This window comes from Talpa europaea, assembly GCF_964194135.1.
Source record: "Talpa europaea genome assembly, chromosome: 4".
In the NCBI taxonomy this organism is placed as follows: Eukaryota; Metazoa; Chordata; class Mammalia; order Eulipotyphla; family Talpidae; genus Talpa; species Talpa europaea.
This window is the reverse complement of record NC_140070.1, coordinates 14,411,005-14,424,407: the sequence shown is the minus strand read 5'-3', so window position 1 is coordinate 14,424,407 and position 13,403 is coordinate 14,411,005. Positions and strand designations below refer to the sequence as shown.

The window sequence follows — 13,403 nt, the reverse complement described above, 5'->3', positions numbered from 1 at the left end:
AGATTATCTTCTTGGCAGTTTAGTCTGTTTAGTCTCAGTTCTTATTTCCAGCCTTCTCGTGCTGTTCCTACTGTCTAGATTAATTAGTCTGCTATTTTAAATAAGAGGCACACATTTTTACTTTGAGAATATTGTGATCATTCTGCTTCAGTGTGCACTGCTTCTCTTAAATTTCTCCCTCTTAAGAAAAATTGCTTATAAAAATGATCTTGCTTTATAAATTATGTATCTTGATAGCAGTATCATTTTTTATTAAATATATGGGAAAATAAGTATATACAAAGAAGATAAAGGTGTAAAAAATTTCCATTAATTAGGTACAATTAATTACTTATCTGTAACTATTTACATGAATAGTTGTAATTCTTAAAATCTCCAGGATTCATTTCAGGTTTGTATTTAATTGACAAGGTATTTTTTCCTCAAGTTTATTTAGTGAGATTTGCATGTTTTCCCATGTATTTACCTTTCCACTTGACAAAAGAAATGAGGGAAAGAATCACTTTTACTTTGAAATTATCTTCCATTTTTAAAATGTCACCTTTGTTTTTGGTTTCTGGATATTCAAGGATAATTTATTGGGTTAAATAGTCAAGATACACTGATGTTTGAAAGGACAACTTAATTTCAAATCTGTAAGCACCAAGAATATTTCAACTCTCATAATATTGTATGGGTTATGAATGAATTTATTTCAATATTTGCTTAATAATAAGTATAAAGCTCAAAAGAAACATATATTATACTGATGTCATCACTTAAGCACTCTAAAAGCAAAGTTTTCTCTGGCTGGTTGTAGAAGTGGAGTTAGGAATCTGAAGCATGACAGGGATTGATGACCAGGAAGTTTTCTGTTGCTGAGGTAAAATGACAAAGACCTGAGAAATAATCTTTCATAGTTGAGAGTGGTTCACAGTCAAATACTATTCAACAGAGACTTTAGTCCTACAGTAGCAATGAAGTGAAGCCTACCAACATCTTAAGGCCCTGGAACAGCAAAGATCATCTTGGCTTAAATGAGCCTCCAAGTGAAGTTACAGTTAATTGTCATCTTGGCTTCAGCCTTAGGAAACTATGAGTAGAAGACTCAGTTAAAACAAACCAGATTCTTCACCCACAGAAACTGTGAGTAATAAATATGTTATGCTTTAAGGTACTACATGTATGGTAATTTGTTACACAACATTAGAAAACTAATACAGAGAGGCAATTTTTTAAAATTTATATTTAATTTTTTTTTTGCATGATTGTTAATTTTTGGACAGCATTTGATTTCTCCACTCAGGTGTAGTCCCCACAGTTTTACCGCCATTGCACTCATCACTGATACATCATCATGGCTTCCCTTTCTGTTTTGAGCTCTCACCTTCCCTCTTCTCCCTTGCTGTATGCCCAGATATAGGGTCAGCGTCCAGAGGCAAATTTGAAATAGTATTACTACCTCATAGTAGAGAAGTTCTAACTTAGAACTTAATGTCTATGAGACCTCTTACCTTTCCCACAGTTAACATCAGCTCTCACTTTTATTCAGTTTCATATTACTAGTGTGTATATTTTTGTCTAAATTAGACTGTAAACTACAGACAAACTATGATAAACACTAAAAATAAGATTTTTAAATAACAGTAGTCTTTTCAGAGAAATGAGAACATAAGAGTAAGGAGGTTTAGGGGAAAACTAATTAGAATTGATGGGCATGAAAATTCAAATTTCTAAAATTAAAAGCAACTCAATAAAGGGCCTGAAAAGCAGAGCAGACAAAAGAATATGTTAGAGAGTGGAAATTTAGGCCTAAGAATTTTTTCACACATAGTCAAAAGGAAGAAAGAGATAAAAAGGATGAAAGAAATATAGGAAAAAGGACATTTGATATATAGGTTCCAAGTTTACCCATTTAATACCAGTTCCTTCAGGAAAAAAAGGAGAAGCAGCAATATTTGAAGAAATGTTAATTAAGAATGTCCCATAACCAAAGATAAGTACTTATATTGAGATCTTCCAGTTAGAGTATAAGTTGGGTCAATAAAAAAAAACCTGAGAAATATTCAAGTGAAATTTCAGAACATTAATAGAAAAATGGTCATGAATGCTTTCAAAGAAAAAATATCCCATAAAAATGAAAATGATCCAGAACATAATCACATGCATATCTCATTATCAACAAAAAAGGTGGAAGACAATATTTAAAATTAGTGATGTCTTTATCCAGACAAATTATCATTAGTGACTCTCACTTGCAGCCCTGATGAAGTAACAGGGACCAGATCTACCTGCCTACTTTACAACTAGAAGTCTGGACAAAATATAAAAAATAATGGTTTTTAAACACTGGACAATAGGCAGCACAACACCGTGTGAGAGCAGGGAAACAAGTGAGATAAGCTCAATAATAAGCCAACGGGTTACACTGTAAGAGTTTTCAATCCACAGTACACAGAGCAGTCTCCCCGAGTTGAGGCAATAGCAGTTATAGCTTAGGAAATTGAAGATCACTAAAATTTTCAGGAAGAATTACCAGATAAAAGAGTTACAGAGAGAGAGAGAGAGAACACTGAAGATCTACAGAGAAAGACAATACTGGAGATCTAAAAAAGGGTTTCCTTTGAGTCTCCTGCAGAGTGGCAATTAGAATCATGTCAACAAGTTTTTACTAGTTAAAATTATTTAAAACAAAAGCAAACCCATAACAAACCCTTGACATCTGAAATGCAAAACTGAGGCAGCTAGAAAGAGGGTGGTGGGGTGGGACCAGGCCCAGTGCAACAGGTGGAAGACTACTGGGGTACTGGTGGCAGGTAGGCATGGTATAGAAACATACCCTTGTAGAGGTTTAAGCCTATACCCAACCCCCAAAGCAGATACAATCATGTAAACCAAGTTTACCTCAATAAACATAATTGGGAAAAAACTGAAAATAAAACTAACTTCCTATTTATATTCTTTACATACATATATACCTCCTTACAAAACTATAAACTCCTGGAGGGTATAGCCAATACATCATTCACATATTTATCCTACATGTTGCAAAGGCTTTATTAACACCTGTTGAATAAAAGAATGAGTGAACATAGCATAGCTCCCCCCAAAAACCCAAAAGCAGTAATATTTGGAGAAACACAGCAATGTAAGAACTCACTTAATATAAACAATAAAGTTGTTATACCTACCTTCATTCTTTTTAATGGAAGGATACAACTATGAACTAACTTCCTATAAACCTAAGCAAAACCAGAATTTTACCCTGGTTGTAAAAGCTATAGCAGAAGAGGGGTTAAAGAAGACATAGTACAACTTTACACTTTGTAAATACTTAGAGCAAATATTTGAAAAAGATTATAATTCTTTTCATTTATACCTACCTTATTCCACACCTTCACCTGAATATCAATATGTTCAATATCTTTAAAAAAAATCATACCATATGTCCTTCAGCTCGAGCTTTATTCTGCAGTGCTTCCCGTTTTCGCTGTAGAAACTCTTCCACTTGTTTAGCTCTTTCCACAGCTATCTGTCCTTTTTGCCTGAGTATTATAGAGAAGTAGGAAAGTCAGAAATTCTGAACACTATATATTCCACAAAGTTAAAAATTATACATATTTTAAATATTTTGTGAGAGAATGTGAAATAACTTGACACAAAATAAAACCTTCCTCTTAATGAATAAGCTACCCATAAATTAGTATCTTCTACCTAAACCACGTTCTTAACTATTTTATTTATTTATTTTTAAAAAAGATTTTATTTATTTATTTATACAAGCACTGGGTACAGAAGCGTGGGAGGGTAAGAGAATTCACCAGGGCCAGAGCGGAGAACAGAACACACAGACTGACGAAATACACTGCTGAGGGGAGCAGCAGGCACGGCAGGAGAGGTCTGCGCGCCATGTGGGACCCTCGCCCTGAGGCCAGGGATCGAACCAGTACTGCAGAGGCTGCGGGCAGCTTCGCGGCCCAGCACTCAACTGCTGCGCCACCAGGGGAGGCCCTCTTAACTATTTTAAATAGCAGTGAATTCCAAACAACTACTCCAAATCTAAGGTTTTCCTTAGATTTATTTAACCTGTTTCTACGTATAGATAAATAAAACTAAAATGCTGTACTTAAATAAGAATCTCAAAAGTTAAATTTATTTCTGAACTCTGTTCAAAACATCTAAGAACCTTCTTTAATCAGTACTGAAATGAAATCAAAGCAGTTTAGTAGCAATTTCAAAAATGAACTAAAAGAATGAAAAGCTTATTTCTATAAGTTTTGAAAGAGACAGTAGAAAGTGTTCTCTGAAATCCTTTAATATCATAATCATTAAAAGTAGTATGGATAGGTTAGGGGAAAAGTTAAAAGCACAGTTATTTGCTTTAAACTTCTGCAATTGTATGTCTGTATCTTGCTCTAACAATTATTAAGAGAATGCAAAATGTTAAGCTTAGACTCTATTGATAAGTATTTCTTGAACATCTAATATATATTGTACCTGTACCATGCTAAGTATAGGAGATATAAAAACAAGTAAAACTCAACCCAGAAATGAGAGAACTCATAGCATAGTATCAACTGCAGAAAAATTTGGAGGTGAGGAAGAAAGATGAGCAAGTTATTGGCTGTGCTTCTACTTGGACTTTGGCTACTGAGGTACACAAACTTCCTGTTACAGCTTCTCTTTATGATCATAACTAAGTTATGTTTTGAAAAATACATCAACTAGTAGTGCATTTTCTCTGTCTTAGTAGATTATCGGAACATTTTTTTTCAAAGCCTCCCCTCCCTTCAAAAGGAGGATGTCACTCAAAGGTTATGATTTAAAAATGATCAAAATATTAACCAGCATCCTCTGAATACAATTCTTTATCCAGTAAATAATCCAACTAACAATCTTATTTCTTCACCTTATTTACACTGAGACATCCTGGCAACAATATAATACTGAAATTTATATACTCTATCAGGTGTCTAAGTAATTTTTCACAATGCCTCTTGGTCAAAAGATAAACCTAATAGTTTCATTTATTAAATAGTTGAGTCCAAACTGCTTAACAGAAGTAGTCTGCACTTTTCCAACAAATGTTGTATTTCCCTCAAAACTGTAGAATAACTGTGATGGTTCCTCAGCGCACAAGCAAAGCTATAGTTCTTAAAAACTGCAGTTCTAGGGGCCTCCCTGGTGTCGCAAGGGGTTAAGCACCGCACTATGAAGCAATCCACAGACTCTGTAGCATGAGTTCGATCCCCAGCCAGGGTGCAACCCACATGGCGAGGCAGACCTCTCCTGTCTCATCTGCCGCTCCCCTCAGCAGTTTGTTACAGTCTACCTGTTTTGCTCCCCACTCTGTCTCTGGTGGATCCTCTCACCCTATGCATCTCTGGCCTGTGCCCCAGCTCTTGTATGCATAAATAAATAAATCTTTAAATAATAAAAAAAAAAAAAAACTGCAGTTCTAGCCTATAACCAAGAAAGAAAGATTATGTTTGACATGATTCAGTCCTCGTGAATTTATACAGCATCAGTGATTACTGTTTCCTTTTAAGGTGTCTCTTGACCCTATTTTAAGCCTAGCCTGGCATCAAAATGAAAACAATTAGTCTCTAGCTATAGAATTTGATTTTTGAAAATTATATGATACTTGCTGATCTTCCATTTTCTACCAAGTCCTCAGATAACATCAAAATAAATTCAACGAGTATATCTGAAAGGTTCATTGAGTTTGGTTATCATGTTTAATTTTTAAAGTACCCAATATTTTAAAATTCTATACCCATCTAAATCAAGAGCTTTTCAGTCTGCTCATTAGTAGTATCTCAAGAAGCTGAGAAATATTTGTAAGAGTGTTTAGGGAGTAGACCTCTACAGTCACGTCATCAAAAATATGCCTATGTGTGAGTCTGTAACCATCCTTTCTCAAAAATGAAAAGAATCTACCAACGAGCTTAATACTCCAGGCTACCATGTATAAGTAGTAATGTTAATTGACCTGAATTATCTCTGCTCAACTATATTTTTTATAACTGGGTTGATCATAAAGATTTTTATGACATTTGAAAGTATTCTCCTTCCAATGATAAGGAAAAGGCAATGTAAATAAACTTTCACAAATTGTTATCTAATGTTTCTTAGCCAGTATGTTTTATATATGAAATAGAAATGTCTACTATGCATACTTAATAAAAATGAACTATGTAAATTAAAACAATATAAATTAAAACTACCACATTAAATTCATTGGAAAGAAAAGGAAGAAAAATGAATAGGATCACAGAGAAACATAATTCATAGATGACTGTAAAAACAAAGAAAAGCAACAAAGAAAAGTGGGGTTCCAATTGATGAGGAAAAGGAAAACAAAAAAGAATGCTTTCAAATTTTACATAAAGTATGATTCCATTTAAATATATTATGATTTAAACCATATGTTGCTTGAAAGTTATCACATGTTCCTTTAAATCCTGTGTTTAGCCTATAATACATAAACAAACTACAAAAATTAGGTTGAAGAGGTACATGTTCACCAGATGTAATCATGGGCCAAACTGCACCTAAAAAAATTACTACAGTCAGAAGGCAAAAAATATTCTATGTGAGGAGGGCGGAGCAACATGGCGGCGAGGAGACGCTGCGAGTAAGATCTCCCATTAAAAAAAGTTAATAGGGAGGAAAAGCGGCAGGTCCCAGTGAGAACTGGGACACGGAAGATAAACGGGTGACTCCAGCAAACTGCCCGAAGAAGAAAGTGGCCATAAAAGAGGACCAGAAGGGAGGGAAGCGCAGAACCCTGCTCCCCTCCCCCGCCCACAGAGGCGGCACTCTCCCACCAGCAGAGAGGAGGGAAACAACAAACCAAAACGGCCAACAAGAAAAACGGACACAGCAAGTGGGACTGTGAGTGGAAAGGAACTATTTCAGCCACCACACCCCGTGAACGGGAGCTGAGGCGAACAATGCAGGATCCGCCGCGGAGGTGAGCTCCACGCGCCATTAAAGAGAGCCCCGACCCCCAGGAGGAGACCAGCACCAGCACACAGCCCCGGCCTCCCGGTAAGCTTGCACGCGGAAAGTGGCACGGATCCAGACCGGATCGCAGCTGCCCAGGTCCCCGCGCCTGCGACCTAGGCTTGCGGGGAGACGGCGGAGGCCCTCCCTGAGTGAGCAGGAACAAGGCGCCCAGGCAGGGGAGCAGGATTCAAAAGGCGCCATTCCCGCGCCACTGATCTGGGCTACAGCCCGCGTCCTGGAACTGAGGGCTTTGGAACTGAGACCCGGGGCACGAAATTAGGGGCGTGGGTTCCCCACGATGGTGGGGCACAAGGCAGACACAGCACCCCAAAGCCGTTGAGGTGTACCCTACCATCCCCGCTCTGCTCCCTGTCCCACGGGGTGGAAAATCAGCTCCCCAAGGGCTCTAGGAGAGCTCTCTGGCGCCACCTAGCGACTTGACCCCAGCACAGGCTACTGAAGGAGCTAGTGGCCAGCTGGGGAGTTAGCCCACACCGGGCTCCTTCCGAACAAGTAGTCTGAGCCCACAAGGAGAGCGAGCACCCACAGCCGGGGCAGACCAGGCGCGCAGAAGAGTATGCCTGAGACCAGACGCGCAGGGAGTGTGTCCCACATCACCATTTTAGAACAGGGACATTTCTTCAGTAAAGACTACCTGCAGAAGGCTTCCTCAGGAGCCAGAGGTGAGCGGGGGAAGTTCGCCCATGCCAGACCCCCTCTGGCCTGCAGTCCAAGCCCAGAGGGGAGCAGGAACCCACCGCCGGGGCAGACCAGGCGCACAGGGGAGTGTGTCCCCACATCGGCATTTTAGAACAGGGACCTTTCTCCAGTAAAGGCTGCTTGAAACTGACAGATGACTCCTGGAAGAACCAGAGGGGAACAGAGAAGCCCACCCAAGATGCCGGCCAGTCCCAACAACACAGTGTCCCAACGCATACGGCAAATTAGAAAACAGACAGTAGGGAGGAGAAGAACCACAAGCAACCTAGCAACTCTCCAGAGAAAAAGCACACCACAAAAAGAAAGCCAGCCCCCAGATTGCAACGACAATAACTTGGAAGAATTTCTGAGCCTTCCAGAAAGAGAATTTAAAATTGCCGTGATTAAAAAACTGACAGAAGTCATAAAGGAAAACAATGATAAGGGAAAAATAATCAACGATCAGAAGAATGCAATTGAGTCCCTAGAGAGGGAAAACAATGGTCAGAAGAAAGAAATTGAGTCCCTAAAGAGGGAAGTAAAAGAAATGCAGGAGATCAAAGAATTAATGGAAGAACTAAAGAATTCTGGGAAAAGCAATGAAAGCAGAATAGATGAAATGGAAGAACGAATAAGTAATCTTGAAGACACAGAAATAAAAAGAACCAAAACAGAAAAGGAATGAGAAGTACGAAGGAAAAAGAATGAAGAAAGACTTCGGGAACTATCTGACTCCATGAGGAAAGGAAATATAAGAGTTATAGGAATACCAGAAGGAGAGGAGAGAGATGTAGGAACAGAGAAAATATTCAAAGAGATAATTGAAGAGAACTTCCCAAATGTGAAGAAGGAGCTGAAAATTGATATACAAGAAGCAAGAAGAACACCAAACTTCCACGACGAAAGGAAAAATACAGCAAGACACATAATAGTAAAGCTCCCAAGAATCCAGGACAAGGAAAAAATAATGAAGCTGGCAAGAGGGAAGAAACAGATAACATTCAAAGGAAAACCAATCAGGCTGACATCAGACTTCTCCGAAGAAACACTACGGGCAAGGAGAGAGTGGAGGGACATAGTCAACAGACTCCAAGAAAACAGATGCCAACCAAGAATACTCTATCCCGCAAAGCTCTCCTTCCTCTTTGAAGAAAGAATATGGACCTTCCCAGACAAACAGAAACTCCGGAATTTCATTGCAACTAAACCCCCACTCCAAAAAATACTACAAGGAGTCCTAAAGCCAGAACCTCAGAGGGATGAATAACAATGAAAGAAGGCCAAAAAAAAAAAAAAAAGTTATTAAAAGAATAAATAAATAAAATCAAAGGAAAGACAAACACAATGGCAAATACAGATGTTAACATATCAATATTAACTCTAAATGTAAATGGACTAAACTCTTCAATAAAAAGACACAGAGTTGCAGCCTGGATTAAGAAACAAAACCCAACCTTTTGCTGTCTCCAGGAAACACATTTAGCTACAAAAGATAAAAATAGGCTCAAAGTTAAAGGATGGAAAACAATCCTACAAGCAAATGGACCAAAAAAGAAAGCAGGAACAGCTATACTTATATCAGATAAAACAGATTTCAAACTCAAAAAGATAAAAAGAGACCCCAATGGTCACTACATTATGATCAAGGGGACAATACTTCAAGAAGAAATAACACTCATTAACATATACTCACCAAACGAAGGAGCACCAAAATATATCAGACAACTGTTGTCCTCTCTGAAAACAGACATCAGAGAAAACACATACGTAGTGGGAGACTTCAACACACCACTATCAACAATGGATAGATCAACAAGACAAAAAATAAGTAAAGAAACCAAAGCTCTAAATAAGGACCTAGAGCAATTAGGCTTAACAGACATCTATAGAACACTAAACCCCAAAAAAACGGAGTACACATTTTTCTCAAGCGCACACGGATCATTCTCCAGGATCGATCACATACTGGGGCACAAGACAAACATCAACAGATACACCAAGATTGAAATCATATCAACCATCTTTTCTGACCATGAAGGCATCAAACTAGAAATAAACCATAAAAAGAAGGCAAGGAACTTTCCTACCTCATGGAGATTAAAAACCACACTACTGGAAGACCATTGGACTAATGAGGAGATCAAAGAAGAAATTAAAAAATTTTTTGAATTGAACGACAAGGAGGACACCAATATCCTAAATGTATGGGATGCAGCAAAAGCAGTAATAAGAGGAAAATATATAGCAATAGAAGCTCACATCAAGAAACAAGAAAGAACGCAAAGAAACAACCTAATCTCGAAGCTCAAAGATCTAGAAAAAGAACAACAAAAAAACCCCAAAACCGGTAGAAGAAAAGAAATAATAAAAACCAAAGCAGAAATAAATGATATTGAAACTAAAAAAACAATCCAAAAGATCAATGAAACCAAGAGCTGGTTCTTTGAAAAAATCAATAAAATAGACAAACCCCTAGCCAGGCTCACAAAGGAAAAAAGGGAGAAAGCACAAATAAACAGGATCATCAATGAAAGAGGAGAAATCACAACGGACACAGCAGAAATCAAAAGAATAATCAGTAACTATTATGAACAGTTATATGGAAACAAGTTTAACAATCTAGAGGAGATGGACAAATTCCTACAACTCTACAATCACCCAAAGCTAGATAAAGAAGAAATAGAACACCTAAACAGACCAATTACAATTAGCGAAATTGAAATGGTAATAAAAAACCTCCCCAAAAACAAAAGCCCAGGACCTGATGGATTTACAAATGAATTCTACCAAACATTCAGAGACGAATTAGTGCCTATCCTTCACAAACTCTTCCAAAAAATTGAGAAGGAAGGGACAATACCAAACACGTTTTATGAAGCCAACATTACACTAATACCAAAACCGAACAAGGACAACACAAAAAAGGAAAACTACAGGCCAATCTCCCTAATGAACACTGATGCAAAAATCCTCAATAAAATTTTAGCTATCAGAATCCAACAATGTATCCATAAGATAATTCACCACGACCAAGTTGGATTCATTCCAGGGGCACAAGGATGGTTTAACATCCGAAAATCAATCAACGTTATCCAACACATCAACAAAAAGAAATATAAAAACCATATGATAATATCAATAGATGCTGAGAAAGCTTTCGACAAAGTGCAACACCCATTCATGATAAAAGCCCTTGAAATTCTGGGGATACAAGGAACATACCTCAACATCATAAAGGCCATCTATGACAAGCCAACAGCCAGTATCATTCTCAATGGTGAAAAGCTGAAAGCAATTCCATTAAGATCTGGAACAAGACAAGGATGTCCACTCTCACCATTGCTTTTCAATATAATACTGGAAGTCCTAGCCAGGGCAATAAGACAAGAGAAAGACATCCAAGGAATCCAAATAGGAAAAGAAGAAGTCAAACTATCACTATTTGCAGACGATATGATATTATACATAGAGAACCCCAAAAACTCCACAGAAAAGCTAATTCAACTCATCAATCAGTTCAGTAAAGTGGCAGGATACAAAATCAACACGCAAAAGTCAGTAGCCTTCCTATACACAAACAATAAATCTGAAGAAGAAGAAGAAATCAAAAAGACCATCCCTTTTGTTATTGAAACAAAAAAAATCAAATATTTGGGAATAAATCTAACAAAAGAGGTAAAGGACCTATACAAAGAAAACTATAAAACACTGTTAAAAGAAATAGAAGAAGACACAAAGAAATGGAGAGACATCCCCTGCTCGTGGATTGGAAGAATAAACATTATTAAAATGGCCATCCTTCCAAAAGCAATATACAGATTCAATGCTATTCCAATCAAAATTTCAATGTCATTCTTCAAAGAAATAGAACAATTATTGATGAAATTCATATGGAATCACCAAAAACCCCGAATAGCCAAAGCTCTCCTGAAAAAAAAAGAAGGGAATGGAGGCATCAGACTCCCAGACTTCAAACTATACTACAAAGCCATAATCATCAAAACTGCATGGTATTGGAACAAGAACAGACATACAGACCAATGGAATCGAATAGAAAATCCAGAAATAAACCCACAGATTTATGGTCAACTAATCTTTGACAAAGGAGCAAAGAATATGCATTGGAGCAAAGAAAGTTTGTTCAATAAATGGTGCTGGGAAAACTGGGTCGCTACATGCAAAAGAATGAAGCTTGACCACCACCTCACACCATACACAAAAATCAACTCAAAATGGATTAAGGAACTAGACATAAGACCTGAAACCATAAAATATATAGAAGGAAATATAGGCGAAACACTACGTGATTTGCACATCAAAGACATCTTTACAGACACATCACCCAAAGCAGTGATAGTGAAGGCAAAGATATACAGCTGGGACTACATCAAATTAAAGAGCTTTTGCACAGCAAAAGAGACAATAACAAAAACAAAGAGAAACCCCACCAACTGGGAGAACATTTTTGCACCCAACACTAATGATAAAGGACTGATCACAAAAATCTGCAAAGAGCTGATGAGACTCAACAACAACAAAGAAAATAATCCAGTCAAAAAATGGGCAGAAGAGCTTAAAAGAAACTTCTCTGAAGAGGAAATGCAAATGGCCAACAGGCATATGAAAAAATGTTCAACATCACTTGTCATCAGGGAAATGCAAATCAAAACTACCATGAGATACCATCTTACACCAGTGAGAATGGCACATATTAAAAAAACTAGCAACAACAAATGTTGGCGAGGGTGTGGAGAAAAAGGAACTCTTCTGCACTGTTGGTGGGAGTGCAAACTGGTCCAACCACTGTGGAAAGCTGTATGGAGATTTCTGGACCTACTAAACATAGAGCTTCCATATGATCCAGCAATTCCACTCCTAGGTATTTACCCAAAGGACACAGAAACATCAATTCCAAAGAACACCTGCACCCCTATGTTTATAGCAGCACTGTTTACAATAGCTAAGCTTTGGAAACAACCCAAATGCCCAAAAATAGATGACTGGATCAAGAAGATGTGGTACATATATACCATGGAATATTACTCAGCATTCAAAAAAGATAAACATATGCAATTTGCAGCAACATGGATGGCGCTGGAAGGGATCATGCTCAGCGAAATAAGCCAAAAAGAAAAAGAAAAATACCGGATGGTCTCACTCATAGCAGGAATCTAGAAAACTTAAATAAGGGACCAGGATAATGAATAACTATAGGAAGGTGAAAATCGGAATCAGCGGAGAACTATGAACCAGAGACACTTTTGGGGGGGCGGGGGTGGGAGGGGAGGGATTGGGGTTGGAATGGGGGGGCTGCAATTGTATGGGGAATATAACAATAAAATTTATTAAAAAAAAATAAAATAAAATTCTTAAGGGTGATAAAAAAAAAGTTCTTTAGATATAAAAAAAAAATATATTCTATGTAATAAAAGAAGAAAACATCCACGAAGTGTAGACACTAAGCTACACATAAGACAAATTACACACAAGGGTGAATTTGTAGATCATCACAGTCCAACCTGTTTGCACCAGCTTGTTTAGAAACAGCCTTCAATCTTTCTAAAGTTTTTCTAATAGCATCAGCAGCAGCAAAATGGTGATGACCTGCAGCCCCACTAGGGAATCCTGGATGTACTCCAGGTGGAATTCCTCTGAAGATATGTATGTACAATAACTTTCATGACCTTCTCTGAAGCAAAGCATAAGCAACTTCT

General features: G+C 37.7%; 1 protein-coding gene across 1 annotated transcript in view; it reads right to left on the bottom strand.

Moving 5' to 3' along the window:
* NEK1 (NIMA related kinase 1) overlaps nt 1–13,403 on the bottom strand; it is a gene marked incomplete at both ends in the record, with an annotated part of 106,652 nt that overhangs the window by 47,993 nt on the left and 45,256 nt on the right. Inside the window, 2 exons of the mRNA XM_084232141.1 lie at nt 3,422–3,524; nt 13,209–13,340. Of these exons, the coding sequence (XP_084088267.1) occupies nt 3,422–3,524; nt 13,209–13,340 (235 nt within the window). The remainder of the gene's footprint in view (nt 1–3,421; nt 3,525–13,208; nt 13,341–13,403) is intronic.